The following is a 24624-nucleotide window of genomic DNA, read 5'->3' as shown; positions in this document are numbered from 1 at the left end:
GATATATTAACTTCACTACGTGATGCTGAGATATATTAACTTCACTACGTGATGTTGATATGAACTGACATCATGAAGTAAGGAGTGACACTTCCAAACCTATAAACCGAGAACCGAGCCGAAAAAACTGAGCTGAATCCAAAAATACTAAACCGATAAAAAAACCGAATCGAAAAAAAGAACCGAGAAAACTGAAAAATATTAAGTTCAGTTTCAGTTCGGTGGTCCAACCAAACCGAATTGACTAAACCAAACCGAACTTACTGAGGACATTTAAAACAACATCATTTTAATTGGTTGTATTTGGAACTGAGAAAAAAACCCTAAACTCTCGCAGCCTCACTCACACTTTTTTCGTCTCTTTGTCTTGCTACTTTACCTCTCTGAGATTAGAGACTCACGTGTGGCCAAAGACCTTGAGAAAGTGAGCATCTTAGGCGATGTAGGTGCGGAAAGACTTAACCTTACGGTTGCCGGAGGCAAGGCATATGGAGAAGGGATGGAAGAGAGAGAAGACTGATTCGCGCCGGAACTTGATCCAGAAACGGCGAGCGAGGCTGTCCTTGTTGTAACTCAAAGATCCCAATTTCAGCTCTCACATCTCGTTTTTCATCTAAGATTCACAGGTTATTTGTCTTTCACCTTAATTCTGTGATTTCTGCCAATTGTTTGGAAATTGGAACCCATCAATTTCCCTTAGTTGATCAATTGCTAATGGGTTTGTAAAGAAAGAGTACATTATATATTAATTTGAGACTTGCTTTTGTGATTCCATATCAATTGGCAGAATAAAGGAAAGACTTCACTTGTGGTGGATTGAAATGGAGGCTTGAGACCAATAATAGATATGTCACTGTACGATGTGATGCCGTGGTCGCCGAGAAAGAGGTCGTTGATGTGCTCGGCGAGGAATTCGAGTATCAAGCCGAGGTGGGTTTCTCTCTTTATGTACTAAAGTTTGGATCTTTTTGAGTTTTACTCACTTGGGTTCTGAAGGTTGTAGAGTTTGGGATGATTAGTAGTGTTTGTGTTGTATGGAGTAATCAAAATGGAGGCATTGGGTTTAAAGTTTGGGGCTTTCTTCATAGCTGGGCTGTTTATAGTTTTTGTTTCATCATAAATTTCAAGGCTTTATGTGATATGTGGTGTGGTTTGAGTTTATGAGTTATGGGGCTTTTGCTCTGTTAATAGTTTGGAGTGTTTAAAGTTTTCATTCTCGGAATTGGGTTTTGGTTTGTGAACAAAAAAAATTGAGGGCTTTGGGAACTTATTGCAAGTCAGTAGGCTAATGGATTTGTTAGTGCAGTCTCTACAGCCACAAAGAGGCGTTCCTTAGGGAGTTGGTTAGGTAAGTAAAATATATAATAGAATTCAAATCTGACCCAGAGAATGAGACTGTTATGTGCATTATGTTCTGTGTTTATATGTTGAGTTTGTTTTGTATGGTGTTTAAGTAATGCAAGTGATGTTATGAACAAGTTGAGATTTTTGAGTGTGACCGAGCCCTCGCTGCTTGGAGATGTTGGTGAGCTACCGATATGCATCAAACCCAACCCACAGAATGAGATTATTACCATATCATATGTTGTTTCTATTTATTCTATTTTAGAACAACTTATTAGCTTGATTGAATGATTGGTGTTAATTCTGAATTCATGCTTGTTTATGTATGTCCCAATGTTATTTGTTTATTTAGGTCTCATTGTTTATGATTCAATGTTATTAGTATACAGGGTTGCTGAACAATTTTTCATATTTAACCAACTTTTCTTGTTTCAATTTTTCCTTCTTCATATATGTAGATGGGAAAAGCCAATTGCTACAGAAGTCGGTTTATAAGTCTTCAGCTGCCATGAGGCAGTGATTATCTCAAGCATTTAATTGTATAAGTTGGCCCTAAAATCATTTCTGCTTGGTGTGTGTTGTGTGGCTTATTAGTGATTATTATTTTCTCATATATTTCCATATTTACATGTTACTAATACCATTCCTTTTCCGGGGAACAACAAGACATTAAACCAGACAAATATACAAAATTGCTACCAAAGGATGGGGACTAGTCCCTCGTTGAGGAAGATGATAAGGAGCATGGGGAAACTATGTCTGGTGCCTGTGAGGAAAGCTATGCTACTGACACTACCAGAAAAAGTAACTTAGACGACAACAACGAAAAACATTCGTCATCTAAGAAGATGTAAGACGACAAAATAATTTTTGTCACCAAGTAAAATAACTCGTCATTTTAGTGAAACTTAAATGACAATAACTTTTTTTGTCGTATGAGTGGGTGACTAAGTTGACGAATTAATTTTTTGTCATTTAAACACAACACTTAGATGACACACTTATGCTTCGTTATCTTAGTTGTACTTAGGTGACAAGTTGGTCTTTTTAGATAACGAATTTGCTCGTCGTCTAAGTAAAAGTAAGACTTTATAATATTAAATAAAACTTGAAAACAATAAAAAAAATTAAGACTAATTACGTAGTGCATAATTAGTAGTGTAGCTATAATTTTTAAGGATGGTGCTATTAAACACACCATTTTTTACTATTAACATACCTTTTCTGAGTTTCTCACATAATTTTTTTAAAAGAGGATGTCATCAATCAATACCATTTTATGTGGAAGGGAGTGTATTAAAAACAAAACAAAAAATATATATATATATTAATAACATCACCCATTTTTAAATTTGAAAGATAAAAGTAATTATGATTGACATTGGTACGGTGGATTTTAATGTTTGCCAATATACAATAATTTGCCCAATTTAAATTCATTCCTTCAAGGTACGTTGATGGATAATTAAAGTAATAATGTCAAAATCCTCGCCGATTTAGTCTTAATTATCATTAACAACCTTTTAAGGAAGGAACGTAGTTGACACTACGGAAGAAAATGTTGAGCCCTCAATTAACCAAATAAATAAATATGAATCATTCCATATATAAGAAAACTTTTAAAATTCATATTAATTAATTAAATTTATAGCGTAGTATATAATATTTATTTCTATTGAAGTTCATACATGATATAGGCTAAACAAGATAATAACATCAACTTCAAAATCGTAGAATAATTAAAGATTGATGAGAAAGTCAATTTGAATCTTAAATGATTACCACTAATTTAGGAAATAGTCATGTTACTTTGATTTAGCAATTTAACAAAGATATATAAGCATTAATAAAATCTTAAACTTGTATCGAACAATAAGGACAATCAAGACTAAAATCTAAGATTCCATTCCAAGGTTCACCATAGAGCAAGGCATAGACTAAGCACTATTTTAGAAAATATAGATATGCCTTACTTGGATTTAGCACACGAAAATCTTAATTATGAGTGTGTGTGTGTATATATATATATATATATATATATATATATATATATATATATATATATATGGGGTAAAGAATTGAATGTGCCTCATTTTCTTGGAATTCTACGTATATTTCATTATTGTAATTCATAAGTAGTTGATTTATTTCATTAAAGTAGACTAAAAAAAAGTGAAATGCCCATCCAATTAAAGAACATGGCGCGGATCACTACGCACACCGTCAGATGTGCCTAAATCTAATGGTTCATATTCATCCCACACCACCAAATCACCCTAACTCAGTTCTCTCCTTCCTTATCTACATCGATCCTAAATTATGTCAATTCCTAAATTTCAGCTCTAGACTAGTCTCCTTTTCCTTCATCTTTCTTTGCAACTCTCTTTTGAGTCTTCTCCCTTCAGATCTCAACTCATCTCTTCCTTCCCCTTTCTCTGCGACTCTATTCTCCCTTTAGATCTCAACTCTTATCATCTTACTTCTTCTTTTTCTCCGACTCTCTTCCTTTAGATCCAAAAAACCCGACCAAAGTACCAATCTTAATTCCATACAATGAAGCTTCTGCCGCCGCCATAGTCAGCACACTTCCGCCACCATTTCTCGTCGTTGTATTTTCCGGAGAATCACGAGATCTAAAACTATGCAGCTTCCGATTCGGAGGACTTCCGGTTTGATTTAGTCTAGTTCATCTTCATACTCAAGATTTCGGTCAATTTGGTTGTCGATAGCTATTGTATTTTTAGGTAAGCCCCATGAATTTGGTGGTGGTGGATTTGGAGTTCTGAGTTCAAAAAAGAGACAGACGAGGCATTTAATTGTACTTGGCAGTGGTGGTTTGGACGGCTTGGTATTGTGGTGTCGACGAGGAAGAATCACCGTGGTGTGATTTTTTTGGGATTGAGACAAAAATGAAAAAACATAATTGATATTAAAGAATAAGAATGAAAATGGAATAAAACTAGAATAAATGAAAATGGAATAAAAAATAAAAATTGTGTAATAATGAATAAAATTTATTCATAATTTTAATTAATTATTTTATTATTCATTTATCAACATATAAGCGATGAAATATATTATCGTCTAAGTGACCAACTTTTGTCTAGTAAGCTTTCAAGTGACGAACACCTTTTTCTTGTCTAAGTCGCATTAAGGTGACGAAAAATGTAAATTTTGTCATTTATGTACTTGGGTCACAGCACTAAGTTGACGGAACTTAGATGACAAACATTTCGTCGTTTAATGACTTAAGATGACGAAAATAAGATTTGAGGTGACAAAATGTCGTTGTCGTCTAAGTCATTAATTCTGGTAGTGTGATGAATTATGGATTTGTTGTGACTTAGCATGTGTGTATTTTAAATGTGATTTCACCTTTTTTGTATTATTAGAACCTACATTTATAATCTCTGTTTGTGTTTGTTGTATACAGTTTTTTTTTTAGAAAAATAAAAAAAACGAGAATAATTGGAAAAAAAACTGAACTGATCCAGTTCAGTTCTGTTTTAGTTTAAGTTGTCAAAAAATTATGAACTAAACTAAATCTTAATTTTAGTTCTAGCATGCTTGTAATCTGTCATTCCTGCTTCATCTAGAAGATCGACAATATACTTGTGCTGAAGCCTTCAGAATTATGATTCATCTTGATACCCAAAAAATACTTCAAGGCACCAAGATCTTTGATTGCAAAAGCTTCATGAAGAGCAACTTTTAGCTTGTGAATTTCACCTTCATTATCTTCTGCCATAATAAGATTATCAACATAGACAATGACCACTATTTCCAACAGTGCTATTTCTCAAAAATAGTGAAGAATCAGAATGACTTCTTTGAAAACCAGAGGAGATGAGGAGAATACAAGTTTGGAGTACCATGCTCTTGGAGATTGCTTCAGACCATACAATGCCTTATGAAGCTTACAAACCATGCAGACTTCATTCTCTCTTGGATGGCCTGGAGGAATCTTCATATACACATCTTCTTCAAACTCTCCATGCAGGAAGACATTTTTAACATCCATCTGAGACAATGACCAGCCACAATTCACAGCTACAGACAAGAGAACTCTTACAATGTTCATCTTAGTCACTGAAGCAAGTGTTTCCTTGTAGTCAACACCATAAGTTTGTGTGAATCCTCTAGCCACTAATCGAGCTTTATGTCTCTCAAGGGAGCCATCTGAATTGTACTTGAGTTTGTAAATCCATCGAGCTCCAACAAGCTTTTGTCCCTTAGGAAGAGGAACAATGCTCCAGATATTGTTGTCATCCAAAGCTTGTACTCATTTTGCATAGCCTTTTGTCATTCAGGATACTTCATTACATCAACAAAATTTCTTGATTCATGATCTGCAATAATTTTCTGAGTAAAGCACATTGAATAGGATGAAGTTTTTTTAAACCGAGATCAACAAGATAGCATGCAATATAAGTAACAAAATCTTTAAGCTTTACTGTGGGGTTTCTGATTCTAGGAGGATTTCTCCTGGGTGCAACATGAGAAGACTGCATAGGTTCTTCTGTATCAACTACATGTGTGATTCATGATTTTCAATAGATTGAGGCTCTAGAGTTGAAGTGTCTTACTCAGCTATCTCATCATATTCAATGATTATTAGAGAAGGAAACAAATCTTTGAGATACTCCTCCTTAAGTTGATCATCTGTGCCACAATAAAAAGGAAAATCTTCATGAAACCGAACATCTCTAGATACAATTATTTTCCTAGTGACAGAATTATAACACTTGTATTCTTTTTTTAGTTGAAGAATAACCAAGAAACACGCACTTGATTACTCTCGGATCGAACTTGTCTCTTTTTCCAGCTTGCACATGCACAAAACAAATGCAACTAAAAGTTCTGAGGTGACTGAGATCAATTTCTCTTTCTTTAAGAACTTCAAATGGTAATTTAAACTCAAGAACACTGTTAGGTAGCCTGTTTATCAGATATGTAGTAGTTTGAATTGCGTGAGACCAGAAACGTTTTGGAACTTGATATTGCAACAGTAACGCCCTAGCTTTTTCAAGTAAATCTTAATTTTTTTCTTTCAGCTATTCCATTTTGTTGTGGTGTGCGTACACAACTAGTTTGATGTATAATGTCATGTTCACTTAGGTAATTAGTCATGGTATTAGAAGTGTACTCATTGCCATTATCAAATCTCAATATAGAGATTATTGATGAAAATTGAGTTTTAACAAGATTGTGATAATCTTTAAAACATTTATAAACTTCACTTATGTATTTCAGCAGATAAACAAAAGTGGAACGAGTGTTATCATCAATAAAGGTAACATAGAAGTGATATCCATCAAATGAGTTAAGTGAGGTAGGTCCCCAACATCACCTATAAGGATCACTACTCTGATACCATGAAGAAATTTGTAATAAGAAAAATGAAAAACTCAATTGTGTATTTTTGCATTACAACAGCTGATCATATATATACACTTTCAGCAAGAAAGAAGAAAAGAGTCGACAAGGGGATAGCCACCCTCAACAACTAAACTTCCTTAATAATGGGATCTATATCTCTAACATACAAACTAGTAAAACACTAATTGTTATAAAACCCTAAAAACAAGGAGAGGTTGTTGCGTGCAGAGCACGCAACAAAACTGAGCGTAGCCAGGCAGCAAGGCAGAAAACCAGCTGCTCCAATAATCTAACTGTTCCAACGGCTATGATGGTCCCAATGTCTCAATAGACTCACTATTGAACTTGAGGGTGAGCTTTGATCCTTTAACGTTAATTAAGTTTGAAGAGATACTGCAAGAGGGTTAGAGGGTGTGTGTTGATCTAAAACTTTATAGGGGGTTTAGAGTTTAGAAGACTCTAATGAGGGTTTGAGGGTGCGTGTTGATCTAAAACTCTATAGGGGGTGCTAGCTAGTGGATTGATCGATAATTGTGAATTAAAACCTTAATGTAATTATTGAACAAGTAGAGAATCGTATCCATGCTATGAGGATGACATTCCTTTCCCTAATTCCGGATGTACCAAACAACGATTGATATTAAACGTTGCAAGTCATCGATCACCCAGAAAATGAATGTATGCATGACACTGCGATAATCTACGTATACCAGATATTGCAACTTGATATATGTTTCTGGATCGATGGGCAAAGAAAGAAAAGAAGAAAAAGAAAATCTAAACTCGTGCTGGACTGCGGATTTCATGGAGTCAAACAATCCTACACAACTAGCAAGTCACAGCATTATTTTTCTAATAAATACATATAACAAACGAAATGGAAAGAATGTTAGAATAGGACGATGAGGGGAGAAAGAATGTGAGATTGTTGTGCTGGTTGGTGTCGCTATATTATTCAAATCAAATGGTAACCAACCATATCTCATTCATAACTCAGGGTCCCTCCTTTGCAAGGTCAACTGAGGGTGATATTAGACCCTTCCAAGAGCTAAGATAGCACTCCAACTTGGTTCATCATGCTTAATTAGCCAAAGAAAACAAAACTGATCGATAGCGCAAAAGCTGGGTTTTCTTTTTCATGCTCATATATGCATGGAATCTTGACTTGGACTATATATTTAGATCTAAACGTTAGAAGAAGAAGACGAAGGAAAGAAGATTAATTAATTTTTGAGTTGAGTGGTAATGGTGGTTGTTCGATCACGGGAACTTAAACTGTGTGATCCGCTTACTTTGTTGTGTAAAGTTTAAACTACTCAATGTAGACCATAAATTAAAATATTTCTTCTAAATGATTTCTTTATCAAGGCAAGGAAGTAGGTTTGTCGTTTAATCACTGCTGAATGAAAGCTCAGGTTCAAGTCCTGTAGAAAAGCTTAATTCAAAAACAAAAACAAACCAATAATCTTGTCAGAAGTAGTTGTTGGCTTTAAACATATTATCTACTGTAGTAGTTTCAAGATTTCATTTCCATCATATTCATCTTGTATATGAGTTCAAAGTGTTGTTTAACATGTTCTGATTTTCAAATTATGCAGAAGGCAGTGGAGAAGACCCATGAAGGTAAAAAACTGAAAGCCTAGAACGTTAATAACCAAGTGCAGAAGAAAATACAGCATCATCCTTTATCTAACCTTTTTAAATGATTATCAAATTCAAACTTATAAAGGTTGTACTAAAGTTGTATGCCCACGGATTTGACATCACAGCAAGCTAGAAAGTGTTTTATCCTTTGATCACTGCTAGCTGACTGTAAGTTGAAGCTCCAGATCATGTTTAAGATTGTGGCTTTTTATCTTCAGCCTTCTTTTCTGCTTAAATTTGATAGAAGTTTCATGTGGGGGTTAATGTACATTTTTGAGAGCTCAACTTGCAAAATGATGGATAAGACCATATATGTTTGTACCCAACATGGAATACAAGTGTCAACTTGGAACCCCTAATTTCCCAAAGAGAACCCTTGTCCATAATCCAACACCCGAATATGGCCTCTTAATTTCAACTTCCCCCACAAAGTATAAGAGAAGCAAGATATTAAACAATTGCTAATCCTTTTGACAATATGGATTCTCATTGACATGCTTATTTTTTAGATGCTAAAACCTAAGCTGATAAGAACAGCAGTCTGACTTTAGACTTTGCTTATTTCATGGTTCAACTTTGTGTCATGCCAATATAACACTATTTTGACCCAAGAACACTGATTAAGTGCATACCAACCAACTAAAACTGATCAGTCACAAACAGAAGCTCTATTATATATCAAATTTGCATAAAAGAAGAAGAGACACAATACACTAGCAGTTGCAACTGCATCTCTTAATTGTTTCCTTTGTTTGAAGAGGGCAGCAACTAGGCTTTGTTTCGAGAAAGAAATCATAGTAGTAGTTGACTTGATCAACAGCCACATTTAGCCATTTAGGTGTTAACATCATGTCTTTTCTGACTAAGGACGTAGCAATATTTATTATTAGAACAAGTCCACATCTACAACCCTTTTGAGGAAGGATAAGATCGGTTTGTCACGTCCCTATTTTGGGAGTGTCAATCGTGGGCGTCGGTGGTTAAAAGAACATCATGGATATGTGGGATTTGCTCCAAGATTCAATATGTGGGAGATATCTGGAGCCGATCCCCTGATGAGCCCAAGGCAGGGCAAAACCAGTGTATTGCCCTGTTGGATAAGACTGGCTCCATGGGGATGGAGCGCCGCATAGACCAACTGTGGCAGCCGAATGGCTAGGTCCGTGACAAGTGGTATCAGAGCCGCCTCAACATCGATGTCGTTGTGTTCGCCAAGCGCTCACACGTGTCGCCGTGTCCCCAAGATACGGGGGGCTCCGCTGGGGAGTCGAGTAGGCAGGGTCACCTCCGGAAGGGATGACCGGACGAGAAGATCCGTGGCAAAGTCTAAGATAAGAGAGATCCGGCGCGAAGTCATTGTTGGGTGTGCGATCTTTAGGAACTCCTTTTCATTGCTCTAGGCATCGCGGGCGCACAAGGGATGCGCGGGCCGCAAGTGAGGATGCTATATACGAGGACGTACACCAAGTTTGGTGGGGGAGGATGTCACGTCCCTTTTTCGGGAGTGTCAATCGTGGGCGTCGCTGGTTATAAGAACATCAGACACAAGTGGGATATGCTCTAAGATTAAAAGTGTGGGAGATATATGGCTGCTCCTTCTAAGGGGTTCAGACATGCCGACCCGGTTAAATTCGGAGAGCTTGTCGCTAGTCGGGGAGTGTCAATCGTGGGAGTCGCTAGTTATAAGAACATCAGACACAAGTGGGAACTGCTCTAAGATTAAAAGTGTGGGAGATATATGGTTGCTCCTTCCGAGGGGTTCAAACATGCCGACCCGGTTAAATTCGGAGAGCTTGTTGCTAGTCGGGGACTTAACGTCAAAGAGGCGAGTTGGCCGCCCTACACACATGTAAGGGTCTGGAGCTGATCCCCTGATGAGCCCAAAGCAGGGCGAAACCAGTGTATTGCCCCGTTGGATAAGGCTGGCTCCATGGGGATGGAGCGCCGCATGGACCAAGTGTAGCAGCCGAATGGCTAGGTCCGTGGCAAGTGGTATCAGAGCCGCCTCAACATCGCTATCGATGTGTTCGCCAAGCGCTCACACGTGTTGCCGTGTCCCCAAGATACGGGGGGCTCCGCGGGGGAGTCGAGTAGGCAGGGTCACCTCCGGAAGGGAGGACCGGACGAGAAGATCCGTGGCAAAGTCCAGGACAAGAGAGATCCGGCGCGAAGTCATTGTTGGGTGTACGATCTTTGGGAACTCTTTTTCGTTGCTCTAGGCATCGCGGGCGCACAAGGGATGCGCGGGCCGCAAGTGAGGATGCTGTATACGAGGACGTACACCAAGTTTGGTGGGGGAGGATGTCACGTCCCTTTTTCGGGAGTGTCAATCGTGGGCGTCGCTGGTTATAAGAACATCAGGCACAAGTGGGATCTGCTATAAGATTAAAAGTGTGGGAGATATATGGCTGCTCCTTCCGAGAGGTTCAGGCATGCCGACCCAGTTAAATTCGGAGAGCTTGTCACTAGTCGAGGACTTAACGTCAAAGAGGCGAGTTGGCCGCCCTACACACAGGTAGGGGTCTGGAGCCGATCCCCTGATGAGCCCAAGGCAGGGCGAAACCAGTGTATTGTCCCGTTGGATAAGGCTGGTTCCATGGTGATGGAGCGCCGCATGAACCAAATGTGGTAGCCGAATGGCTAGATCCGTGACAGGTTGCTGACATCAAAACAGACCCAGCAATATATGCAATGACTATGAGCAATTGAACACCTAGCTCAAGGTCACCCACATATAGCTGGGATTTGCCAACAAATTTCGCTCACATTGTACCTCACTGGCCCCATATCAAAATTTGAAATCTAAAATCATGGGTTAATGCCACCAGGATCATCTTAAACCACAACTAATATTGATCAGGATAAATGAAGGAGAAAATTTCATCAAGACAACTGGAGCATCAAATCTAGCTGGTTACACGACAGAAACGTACATTGCCATAAAAAGCAAATCGCACGCGCTAAAGAACAAGCTGAACATATTCCATCATATATCAAAACCGGTCCTATAATGACATAATATATTCTACCACCACAACAGATGGTATACGGAACTTAGCGAGCAAATTTTGAAGAGTTACTGTTCCCACCAATTAAAAAGATGATCAATATGGTGTGGAGAGACTTTGAGTTGAACCGTACTGCCAACAGGGTGGTAGTAACCATTCGACTCAGGAGTCCTGGGCAGAAGGGGAAGCTTGTCGGAGTCTGCGCTGATGAACGTCCCAGTTGTACACCCGAGCAATTGTTACCTGCTCAAGAGTAGTCACAGCGTCAAGGATTTCCAGTAAAATGAATGGAGACATGAAGGAGAAACAAGCATATAGAAAATGAAGGGTTTTTCGAATTCTAATGGTAACAAATCAAACATAATGCGTATGAGTACGTTGGGAATTGATAGCTTTAAGCTTTGACAAACTACTTCAGTATTCATAACTAATCATAAATGCGTTTAAATGTACAGATCATGATTTAACTAGTTTATGAAGAATAAATACCTGGGTAATTGTTACTTGATCTCTCAAGAACTGTAGATCAGCAAGAAGAACTTCTAAACTGGCTTTGGCATTATCTAAATTCTTTCGCAGAAGAGCAGAAGCCTGCACCAATATGTGACAAAAGAACTGATGCTTCTGTCCTGAACTCAAAAGTAATAAGCTAATATAAGAAGGTGCGGACCTCATCACTTGAATACTCCAGCATGACATTTGCTCCCAGCCATAAACATACTGAATCAGTATCCTCGATGCTAGCTTGTGAATATATCCCTTCAGATATCTCAAAATCAGTAATAAGTGCCTGCATACGAAAAGGGGATGAATCAAGAACAGTTGCCTCTAATTAATCCTCTAATATTGGATAGAAACCACAAAGTTATTATATACACGTTGAAAATATATGATGTGCAACATTTCTGATCAGTTACCATCATAAGCATTTGTCTAATGACCTAGATCTACTACAGCTTTAACCATTCTTGTAATCACCATAATCACAACACAAATTGCTAAGGCATTCTAAAAGCTCAAAAATGACTAAGTTGGCTTTTAGTATGATAAATACATACTACCTCATCAAAACATTTGCCTTTACAGAAGGTTACATTAACTTCAGAAACATCACTCATCTTCTAATCACTACAATTTCTTTAAAAAAAAAATCACTACTCCTCACAAGTCACAAATAAAACGACTGTCATCGGACTTCAAAGCATTTCCGTCAAGTCTGAGAAACAGAACTCAGGCCCTCAGGTATACAAGGAAAAACTACAAATTTTATTTCCACGAAGCATCGTTATTTGCAGCAGAATGACAATTTGACACATGATTGGAGGGAATAAAAGTACAGTAAAAATTTCAGTAGGAATCCAAAAGAAATCCAAAGTTATTTGATCATGGAAGACAAGCCCTGGTGGTGGTGATCTTCACTTAAAATATAAGGAAAGAGAAAGATATGCCATACAAGAATATAAATAAGCATCAGCATGTTCTTGCTTTTCCATTTTATTTTCTTGAAAGAAAAAAAAGGCATCAATCTTGAGCTGGTCCTTTATTTTGTTTTTCTTACCCTTACAAATTTCATGTTTAAGAATGAAATTCAATTGAGGAATCTAGTGTTTCCAAGGGATACATGCATTTCACACATTCAATCAGCATATACGTGGGTATGACGGGGGACTAAACATGTTATTACATATGTCGTTGAGAAGCACAGCAGATATATTAAGCATACGTGCTCCGTAAACACACTACAATGCCAATGGCAGAGAAGCACAAGAAACGAACCTCACCGGTACCCTTCTTAGCTTGCAAAGTGGCAACAACATCTAAGCACTTCTCAATGTCAGGAATCTTTGCCTGATAATTAAAATGAGGAAAAATCAAAATTCGAAACGAATATATAGGCAGACAAAAGCCGGAGAATCAGCATATGTGACTCAACCAATTGATAAATGAAACAATATGTCAGATACTGAGTTGAAAATGAAAACATAACTTATAGGTAAGAACTACTACAGCCATTATCTGTCATATCTAGTCCTTATCCTTTAGGAAAAACATGAAAACAAATAGCTAAACTACAACACATTATCTGTCATTTCTATTTTATAAAGTAGGTATCATCACACTTCTTAAGTATCAGCAAGAATTTTTAACACTATATCAGATGCATCCATTATCCAAAGTGGCGGCTAGTGTTTCAAATAACACACTGAGCCACTCAACTGAGCTGATCAAATTATATAAACACTAATGACATTGAAATGTGACAAGATCCAAAGAAAGGATAATTGCTGAAACATACCAAAAGTTCCCTCTGTTGAGCTTGAAGTTTCATTTCAACCATTTTGTATTGCTGAAGCCTGAAAGCACCAAATTGCCAAAATCAGTACATCCTCATTAAATTTCAACTTCCATCTCTTTCTTAAAAAACATGCCCTCAGCATTCAGCAATGCCAAAACTAACTCATTTTACATAAGCTTCAAGAATGATTCAACCAGAATTGAAAAAAAAATAAAAGTAAAGGCTTAAGATTGGATCGAGATGTTCATCCATTTCAATCCCAATTAAGTTTTAGCAAGTGGGCATTGCAAAGTTTGAAACTTTGGGAATCAATTAGAGCTAAGGAGACAAAACTTAGATGATCAATAAGAAAAAAGATTAAGACTTTAAGAAAAAGAAAGAAGTATATCATAAAGGGTAGACCTTTCTTGGAGAAAAGCGAGGGCAGAGTTACAGTCGAAACCAGTTTGAGTGAGATAGGTCTGCACATCTTCAACGAACTGAGCTCCGGGTATTCCTCTTCGCTCTGTGACCAACTCGGTTGAAGATGATGACGTAGCCATTCTCAGTCTCCCCCTCAATCTCTATTCAGACCAATTTCCGAAGAGAAACGACTTGTAGTGTTTGACATGCTTCAACTGAGAGCAGAGCTGTTGTAGACGAAAGACGAGAGTGATAGGTTTTGTAGATTGGACCTTAAAGGTTTTCCTTAGCCCATTCTTAATGCATTTGAGTCCAAAAAGACTATTGGGCCGTTGCAATCTGTGCAAGGAATTTGTACAAGATATTGCAGAGGGTGAAAGCAGAAAAGGTTGCTATAAAATCTTGGAATGTTCCTCATGATTGAAACTTTGAAAAGTTTTTTTTTTCTTTTCTTTTGGAGAGATAAATTATGCGAAAATGATATGATACGAAGGATTCTAAGGTTTAGGGAAGTTCTTTGAAGAGAAATGAGGAAGGTGGCATCAGTAAAAGGGGTTACTTAGATATCTTACAAGGTAGCTAGAGAGTTGTTGTTGAAGCCCTCAGCCTCTCTGTAATTACATTTGTGATCCGATCGAGCTTAAATTTGGGGTGCCGGACTAGCTCTCTCTATAGTAGATAAGTATCACCCAAAAAGAGTCTGTATGTCAATCCATTATCATATTGCATAATTCTTGAGTTCTTTTTCCTCTTGAGATAGTTGTCTAACTATATCAGATACTATGTAGATTAGAGGCCTAACTAACAAGGAACTTTTGGAAAATTAGGTCGATAGTGTGTATTCTTTTCATCAGAAGTAACCTTTTTTATCAGTAGCTAGTTACCTAAAGCAAAGCAATCCAAACTGTCAGTTTGAGCAGCAGCAACTTTAGATAGATTACGTACAAGCCAGCTAATCCACACGAGTTTCAAACACATATAAGGTAAATTCTAACCGTACATATATGTTTTATGTACGTCTTACTATGGAAGCTAAGTAATGAAGATGCATACCTACTGATATTGTTCTCAAAGATGGAGGGTTGGAGATCTGTTAATTAATAATATAGTGTATTAATAAGCACATGTTTGGATGATCATCCGCACATCAAATCCTGTCTACTAGCTCTAACCCTTATCTTCTACATGGATTATATTCATTGAATTTGAATATATTCAATAAATCTTTCTTCCAAATTCAATGAATATTCATTACATACTGGATAAATAGATCAATAATGGAGATTCTTTAGGCTCTGATCGAGTTAGGAATAGAGGCATAGTCGTCGGTGATTGATAATTCCCAGTTTAGCAAGACAAAACATATGTCATCATGTCGATCATTCACCAAAAACCTTCATATCACGCATGTAGTACTTGTGAAGGCTGTCGATCATGGAAGCAATAATAATGGGATGTACAGTAGTACTCTCGGATCATATTAGTTCGTATACCAAGAACGAACATGCATGATATATATATATATATATATATATATATATATATATATATATATATATATAAACGATCGAGAGAGGATGTCTGCACCCTTTAAAAATGCGGATGTTCATGTTTTTCACCGGAATCCAGCGCCGGCAACGACTCTTCTCTTGCCAAACAAAGCTCAGGCCATGATTTGGAGCTTCTATTTGTCGGTGGAGTCACCAGTTGCCTATTTGCAGTCGACGTTAATTGGATATGACTTTTCCGGTGAGTTAGCTCCTTAGACCTTCGAGCTCGATCTTTTTGACCCTCATCTTCTTGGTGATGTCGTTGGGGATGGTCCTGGACTTGGTTCAACAAGAGAAATGTCCTCGGGGTGGTCAGATTCTGTTGAAAGCGCCGATGTCCGCACTTTTGGTGCACTGCGGATGTCCACTTCATATATATAGGCCGGATCGAGAACGGACGTTCGCAACTCTTCAAAAGTGCGGACGTCGGCAATTCTGGCTACCGGTGATGCGCAACGACAGCACAAATGGTGTCGGCCGTACTCCCCCTCCCGACGTTCTTGTCTGTGTCGATCGGAGCTCTAGCGCCGGGCTACAACGGCCAGAATCTGTAAATTTATAGATTCCGGTCGCCGTGGGCCAGCGCTGGAGCTCTGGCCGGCACCATCCTCGCGTCGTTGCACGTCGCCGGAACGGATGAATTTGCATTGTGCGAACGTCCGCTCCTGATTCTCTCTCGTTATATATATATGAGGTATATATACCCATTAATGTAGGTATATATGATTATATCTCAAAAAATGAATCTCTATCCTAATGACGGCTGCGGCCTGAGTGCCTGACTAACATCTCAAGGCACCAGATTGACAAAACTGCTAGCTTCTCATTTTTGCTGATGCCTTTACCGGCTTTACGTACTGTAAAACATGTTATGGGTCAACCGATGTAGAAATCCATAGCAAAGATGGAGCAATTTTGTCTTAGTTGTATTGATTGTGTAAACTAAACTTATAAATATGAGAATTTATAGAAAGAAAAAAGAGAATTGTGCTATGTAGCACTGACACTTCTAAGGCTGGAGTGTCGGAGTATCCGACACTCCCCAACACTACGACACTCCACGTGGCGTGTCAGTAATATTGACTTTTCCGACACTTCTCTGATACTTTAACCAACACGCCACATCATCATTTTAAATTTAAAAAAAACAAAACATAATTAATCCAGTTTTGTTTCAGCCCAATCGTTTTCCCTTTTTTTTTCTTAGATTTATTTCTTTTAAATTATTATGTAATGGAATGAACTTGAATCTTTTATGCATTATTTCATGTATTATATATTTCTTTTATGCATTAATAAATATATTAAATTATATATAAATAGCCGTGTCGCGCCATGTCGGTGTCGCGGTATCGGTGTCGGTGTCTGTGCTACATAGGCATAGGAATTGTGCTACCTAATATACACTTAGACTAATATAAAACGGTGGATAAAAGAGAGACCATGCTGCAAACAACCTAATCTCAAATTCATAAATCTAGCAACAAGAAGATTCTACAGAATCTCATTGTCACCAAATCAGCTCAACAGCTTTAGTACCATACTCATCCATACTTATCACCATGCTTTAATAACTGATGCCGGGACATTTCGATCGCATTGACAATGCAACATTTATAACATATTTCTCAGCAATTTGTTTGCTCTATACAGCAAATTACAAGTTGTATGCGATATGGGTTTGATATATAATGCAGCATAATCCTAGTAAGCTAGTTTAATTTTGTCAGTACTGGCCTGCAGAATTCGGTTTGAGATGTCATAGATGAGACATATGCAGTAGTACCTTTGGTTAAGCTTCCCCATTACTCCATCAAAGCTTAGGATCGGAGCCTTTTAGCCATGATGCAACTGAAGATAGAAGACAGAGGATGCTTTAATTTGGTCGGTGGCTATAACTCTTGTCAATACACCAGCTGACCGGCCAGCACCACTACAGTGAAATTAGTTATATAAAAACGTCAGACATATGATCATTTTCAACTTTACGATAGTCAATTAGGAAACCCAGTACATCCGGAATAATGAATGAGCAAAGCTGCCAATTTGCTTCTCCTGCAATCAGCACCAGTGCACCACCAATCAACGTTGATGCCATTGCTATAAGATTCCCAGTTTAACTAGACAAACTGAAAATTCCGACATGATTTATCAACCAAATTGAAACTTATTCAAATAGCTATGGGGGCATGCATGTAGCTAGTTGGTGTGTTGTGTCAAGGATCTTTTAGAGTGTACACAATTCATTATTCTCTGACGTCATTGATGAGTGATGATGTACATGCAATGCTGTTAGTTTCTAACTCTGTTAGTCAAAGCTTACTTGATGTGTCCGTATAAAAAAAAAAGCTTACTTGATGTGTCCGTAAAAATTGGATCGTGACTATGGAAGACAGACCATAACGGCTAGGTATAGTTAGATCAGTCATTTTGCTGATCGATGGAAGAGTATATTTTCTTTTCATATATGTGCGTAAGTGCGTTACTTGATTAGGAGGTTGAGATTGACAACACTGTCCGTACATAGTTGTCTTTGATATATATCTTCCGGTCCATTATTAGGGTACGGGAGCCGTAAACCATTGATCACTACTCACTAGTTCGAGACATTTGCATAAATGCATATCTTTTCAAGCAATCAAACAATATTACTGGAATGAATCCGGCTTAAGGTTATTGATTAAATCTTGTACGTCAATAAATACTAGGTGAGGTGTGAAGAAGGCCATGGTTTTTCACCGTTTTTGTTCTATCTGAGACCCTTTGATCTTGATATATGTTACGGGAGCTAAATCCGGGAGATCGAGCTTTTCGTAGCCTTATATTCCGGTGTGTCAGCTCAATGAGACCTGCACACAACACAAGTAAAAGCCAAAGGACAAGCGGTGCGCCGGCTTTTGACCCTCCGAAGCTTAAGTTAGTATCCGATAAGGAATAAATTCGAAAGTTAAAGACTAAGGAATACGTTACCTCTTTTAGGTGGTTTTGACAGTCTATTTATAAGTGCATTGGGGAATGTCTCTGGCCCTTCCCTCGATAAGGGAATGTGTGCCAGTACATTGCATCTATCCCTAAATGCGAGCCACCGTGGAGCAAGCAGAGGGGTTACCGGGCTGGTCTATCTGCCTGTCTGGTTTTCCAGGTCTCCGGTCACCACATTCAGGGGGTGGTGTTAACAAGTTCCCAAGTCCCCAATCGAGGAGATTCCTTGGGTGGGGAGTTTCATATCTTCATCTCTGATGCAAATATCCGAGTGCGATTTACTCAAGACCCAGGTCGGCCGATCTGTGGCCATGGAAAGTGATCTAGAACCCCGGGGCTAGGCACATGGGTTAACTAGCGCACTCAGGGTGTCCATGGATCTGGCATGACCTACGTATGCCGGGTTCAGGTTCTAACCGCCCGGTCGGGTCCCGACCGTATAGGGCACCCATGGATCTGGTCAATGACGTCCTCCACAGACGCATGGGTTAACCAGGTGTGCGAGTGTCATCGACATGGAGTGTGGCCTAGGGCTTGGAGAGTGGTCGATACCTCAATGTTAGACAAGGGTTAACTAACAAACGCAGTTAGCCACGTGGGTTAACTAACATCGGAGCGTCCCTGGACCTTGAGTGACCTAGGATCTCGGGGTTTGGCTCGCAGGTTAACTAACACGCTCGGAGCATCCATGAATCTGGAGATTGGCCCGGGTTAGAGATTTTCCTTATTCCAGAGTTATATGGCAAGTCCCTAAAGTCTTCATTCAAGGAATGTCCCCCGCTGCAACGGCCGAAGTCCCCCGGCGCGAGTGGTCTACTCACCCCGAGGGACTGGACAATTAATGCAGTCAGCGGAAATGATGGCGTATGGGAGAATGTGAAGGATTAAGGGTTTATGGATAAATGCGCGTGCGTGGGGTGCGTCGGGAGGATAACCGAGGTGGTTTTACGGTAGTGGGGCACGTGGCGATGATCCGACGACTGGGGAAATTTTTTTCGACGGTCGGGATCATCTCTGGCGGCTATATATAGAGGGGTGAAACCGTTGGTTCTCATATGTCAAAAGTGTTAAAGCAGAAGAGGAGAGAAATAGAAGAATTCCCGGTGATTGTAATCGGAAAGAGTAGGTATCTCCGCGTTTGCAAACGCTACGTCAGTTCATCCACGACAACCAAAGGTATCGTTCTCGTTTCTTTACTGTGTTTTCTGGTTTGGGAGTAATGGGCTAATATGTGTTGGTGTGGGAGTTGTAGCAAATGGGAAAGTTGGCCGAAGTTGTTGGGAGTTGTGTCTCTAAGGATTTGCGCTCAAATTCGCCGGTTACTAACACGCTGGAGCGGGCTGTGGGGTGGGAAAAGTCTGAATTGAGGGGCGTGCCCCATATGAGCAATGTGGGGTCATCTAGTAACCCGCCTGGTCTTTTGTTGCAGGGTATTGAAATGGCGAAAAGTGAAATCGAAGAAGCGAGGACCAACGGCGACGACCGCAGATGGTGACTGGGGGACAAGAACGTGGATCCGCCTGGTCGCGGCACGACGGTGGATGAGTTGGAAAATATCCGGGAGGTGTACGACATCCCGGCGGAAATCAACCTGAGGTCGTTAACCAAAATAAATCTGTTTCACATGCCACCGGAGGGGGCTGCTATATAACGGAGCAAGCACTGGCGTACGGGCTTACTCTCCCGATGACATTATGCGTGCAGTATCTACTCTCCAGTTTGAACATCACCCCTGGGCAAGTAACGCCTAACATGTGGCTACAGTTTCTGGGGAGCATCGCGGTGTTCCGGGCGCTTAGGCAAGGAAAGTCGTGCTGGCAGGAGTTCGTTGCCTACTGGTCGCTACAGTACTCCCTGAAGTGGGCGAGCAGGGTTGCATCAGGATAGCGCCCCGAGGGAAACAGTAAGCCCTATTGATTTTTGAGCCCCTGAGCTCCACCCCAACGAACTGGAGGGAGCAGGCGTTTGTCGTAGAGGGGTCGTGGCAAAAGGAAGCCTTAAATTTCCAAGTGTCGGGGGCCTTTTAGCCGCTTAGTAATGTGCCTCGCTCTTGTTTTTTTTTGCTTGTATTCGTATTTGACGGTGTAAGCGGAGGTTAAACTTTTTTTTTTGCAGTGTCAATACGCAACGAGATGTCGCTGATGATGGAGAAACGATTGATGAGGTGCATGCTCGCCTTCAAAGAGCTGGCCGACATGTCGGTGTACCGGTGGTGCCGGATGGGCATATACCAAGCCGACAATGTCGTCAAATCGGCCGATAAGAGTGGTGAGCAAGCTAGCTTGAGTGTTATTGGTGTTGGTTCTAACAATGATTAAATGCAGCGACGATGGAGATCAAGTTGTCCGAGAGGAAGGAGCCCGGGCCGTTCAACAAGCTGACGGACGAGGAGGTGGTCCAAGGGATCGAAGACGTCTTCCTGGAATAGGGTCCGAAGGACGTGGACGTGGAGGTGAGGGAGGGGTTCCCCGTAGTGCCGGAGAAGTTTGAGGATGGCATCTACCCCATGTCCCTGGTGCTGAAGCAATACAGGCTGTTGTCGGCCGAGGTGGCAATGTATTGAGGGTGGGGTGAGATTGTAGGCCCTTGGATGGACTAGAATGAGGAGAAGGTGGCGATAACCGATTTAAAGGAAGGTCATGGAGAGAATTCGGAAGAGGCAGACCAGCGCAGCCATGGTCCAGTGCTATAGTAGATGGTGCTGGAGGAAGTGACCAGTGAGGCGAGAGGGGTGACCCGGACGCAGGGCATCCAGCAGGTTGGAGTCGAGGCGTCGGCCGTGCTGGCCCTAGCGGCGGATGGGGGGGTTTAGGCCGGAGGCGGGGTGCGGGCGGCCAAGGGGAGCCATCGGCAAAAAAAGAGCCGGAGTGCTGGGGACCAAGAGCGGAGGGCGAAGAGGACGCGGTCCGCCGGCGCAGAGATGAGGGCCGAGGTCTTGGCGGAGCTAGCCGAGGTTAGGGAGTTGGCGCCCCACTTAAAGAGGATGGCGGGGCACATGAGGCACATGTGCCATGGGCCAACGATCCGGCACAATGAAGATGCCCGGCTCAACTTCCACGAGGTGGAGAAGAGGCTTACGCGGGTAAGCGTTATTTCAGTTATGATTCTGACATGATGGAGACAAAGGTTTAATCAATATTGTCTGCATGTGACAGCTGAGGTGCACGACACCCGGGACTTCCTAGAGGTCGAATTCCAAGCAAAGGCAGTCGAGGACGAGCGGGTCATCCAGGAATACATCGTCACCAATGAATCACTCCTGGTGAGAGTGAAGGAATTGGAGGACCGGCAGGTGGTCGACGTTGTCCAGGTGGATGAGGCCAACTGGGTTGTTGGGGAGTTATGAGGCGAGCTCCAGAAGAGCAAATATTCTCTAGTGGAGAGCGATGCCAGGGTTGTCGAACTGGAGGGGCAACTGGCGGAAAGAGAGAAAGAGCTCACGGCACTGAAAGTGAAAGAGAAGGCGTGGAACCAGTCAACCGTGACCTTGGAGGCTCGGAAGAAGGAGTGGAAGGAGAAGCTAGATGCAGAGTCTTCCGAGAAGCTTGCGCGGAAGCTTGCGAAAAAAGAAGCAGACTTTACCTTACGCCGGCGGGCGGCAGAGAAGGAACACGTGGAGGAGCTCAAGAAGGAGAGGGTGGTTGCATTGCAACGGTCGAATGAGGCGTATCTGGAGGGTTGCAGTGACGGCCAACGAGAAGGATTCAATGATGGGCGGCAATACCATTTCGAGTTTGGCGTGGTGCGTGGCTTCGTCATCCTTGAAGAGGCATGGAAGCACCTTTAGATTTCAGCGCCCGTGCCTGGCCAGCATGCGCAAGTCAAAATGCCACCCGCCAAGTTCGTGCCCAATCTCCCGGTGGTCGTGTCCCGAAATGCCCCAGCGCCATTTGCGCAGACGCAAAGTCCGGAACCGATCGGGGACATGGGTGAACTTCCCAATCGCCGAAGCCTCTGCAGCACGCCTGATTGGAGACCTTGGCGTCAGTTGTTAGGGTCCCGGCATGCGAGAATCCACCAACAACCTCCTCGATGTCCAAGATGTCATATGATCGAGGCCGTGGTCGAGGGAGTGGGTGAAGATGCTGGGAGGGGGCGAGCCCAGCCTGTAAGACATTCTTAGGAGTATTTTAACTTGTAAAGTTTTTTCTTTTTAAAATGTACAATCTGAAAATTTCGATTCTTAATACAAAACAATAATCTCACACAAAACATCATACTACAATCTTAATAGACAAAGTATTGTAGAAAATTAAAAACGAACAAACTCATGAAGAAGAGTTGCGAGAATCACACGTTGTATGAACCTTGGAGGTGTGTCTTCAATGGTAATTTTGGTGGAGATGGAATTTATATATGGGGGAGAATTGCTTGCTGTTTTGATGAAGGATGTTTGAGGTAGTATTTAGGCAAAGGTTTGACTCTTGAATGCAAATGAGAAGTGATATTATTTGAGAGGTGAAACCATGTATATATAGAGGAAAGAGTGAGGGTTTGAATTTGCCTCTTTCTTCCTATAATAATGTCATGTTTTATTTCCCTAAATCATGTCATGTTTTATTCTATATGCCATGTTTTATTCCCTAAATCATGCTATGTTTTATACCCTAAATCATGTCATGTTTTATGCCCTAAATCATGTCATGTTTTATGTCCTAAATCATGCCATGTTTTATGCCTTTAATGATCATCTTCTATTCAATTGTTGCATGACTTGGCTCCATCTCTTTTTCTTTAATTATCTCTTCTATTTAATTGTTGCATGACTTATTAATGATAGGGCTCCATGTGCATAGCTTCTCCTTGTTTTCCTCTAGTATTATCTCTTAAATCCAATCTGAAAATAAGAAAATAAAATCATAAGTAAGAGATAATTAATTTCGAAACCTAACAAGGATTCCTAGTGCAAGAATGACTCTCAAAATATCGCCAATGCGACCAAAACGTAGAAAGATGAAGACTCCTAATCCAACTCAGTTTCCTAGTCCTACAAGGATTCCTACTCAAACTATGACTCTAGACCAATTATGCGTTTTAAACTCATGTACGCACAAAAATGCATCCAATACCTCCCAAGACTCTTACTACGACTCAATGACTCAATAGTATAATAATAAGGGCTAAGCAAAGTACAAATGGAGGTAAAAACATGTTAAGAACGTCGCACAAAGTGCTCCTATCACATATCTTGATCTCGTGCTTCCAGTTCTACATACCGGGGGAGGGGGCTTCCAACATAGGATTGATTAGAGGCTCGATGACTAGCACCATCTTCGGTTGTGGTCCCGAACGCTGCGGGGCTGATGACGTCTCTGTCGCGATCAGCGCCCGTGTATCCGGGGTGCGGAATCGTTGTCGCGCTGCTTCAAGGGCTTTGTCCGCACTTATGCGGCCTTCAAAGGTGGTCCGGATGAGCTATTGTTCTTTTTCCAGCGCTGCTGAGCGTGTGAGGGCGGTACGCGTAGTCTGGCCTTCAACTCCATCTCAACTTGGAGTCTCTTATAGTTGTCACATCCTAGATTGGAACATGGTTAGTATATTAAGATTAAAACAGAAATTTGTCAGCGAACAAAGTGATTGAGTTTCGCTTAGACACTTACTAACGTGAATAAGTGAATAAAATTTTTCAACAAGACAAACACGTTCAGAAAATAAATGATAATACTTTACATTTCCGTGAAAATAAATAAATTTATACAACAAGGAATGCAGAAGGTAGCGTTAGTGTCACCAGCCCAATACTAAATATATTTGACAACCCAAAAACTAAATAAAAAGTTGCAAAATACTAAGAATGAGACCTCGGAGAAACTTTACTCGAAAACATTTGTACAAAACATGAGAATGAGATGCATAAGGGTGAACACGAACGCTAATTCTCAAATGAGGCTCCTAGCTCCAGATTCACAATCGAACCTGCAAATGAACTAAAATAGGGGTGAGCGTTGTCCTCGCTTACCCACTAGGGGCCAACCCGCCCATGAGGTTTGAAAATCAAGTAAGGATAAGTTTTATAAAA

The 24624-nt window shown here is 40.5% G+C and overlaps 1 protein-coding gene across 1 annotated transcript; it reads right to left on the bottom strand.

Annotated features, from left to right (window-relative positions):
- Positions 1-11197: 11197 nt before the first annotated feature.
- LOC126790405 (prefoldin subunit 3) lies at positions 11198-14292 on the bottom strand. Its single transcript, XM_050516621.1, has 6 exons — positions 14074-14292; positions 13672-13729; positions 13152-13223; positions 12046-12165; positions 11865-11966; positions 11198-11618 (listed from the first exon to the last, which is right to left on the bottom strand). The coding sequence occupies exons 1-6, from the start codon at positions 14211-14213 to the stop codon at positions 11538-11540; spliced, it is 573 nt and encodes a 190-aa protein (XP_050372578.1). The 5' UTR covers positions 14214-14292; the 3' UTR covers positions 11198-11537.
- Between the last annotated feature and the right edge of the window lie 10332 nt (positions 14293-24624).

This window comes from Argentina anserina, chromosome 4, assembly GCF_933775445.1.
Source record: "Argentina anserina chromosome 4, drPotAnse1.1, whole genome shotgun sequence".
NCBI classification, from domain to species: domain Eukaryota; kingdom Viridiplantae; phylum Streptophyta; class Magnoliopsida; order Rosales; family Rosaceae; genus Argentina; species Argentina anserina.
Note: the sequence above shows the minus strand (reverse complement) of the source record. Positions and strands in the feature narration are given on the sequence as shown.

Coding starts and splice junctions, on each gene's coding strand:
- LOC126790405 (XM_050516621.1), bottom strand. CDS start 14,213: ATGGCTACGTCATCATCTTCAACCGAGTTGGTCACAGAGCGAAGAGGA. Junction 12,166..13,151: donor CTAAGAAGGGTACCGGTGAG/GTTCGTTTCTTG, acceptor TTTCGTATGCAG/GCACTTATTACTGATTTTGA. Junction 11,619..11,864: donor ATCAAGTAACAATTACCCAG/GTATTTATTCTT, acceptor ACTCTTGAGCAG/GTAACAATTGCTCGGGTGTA.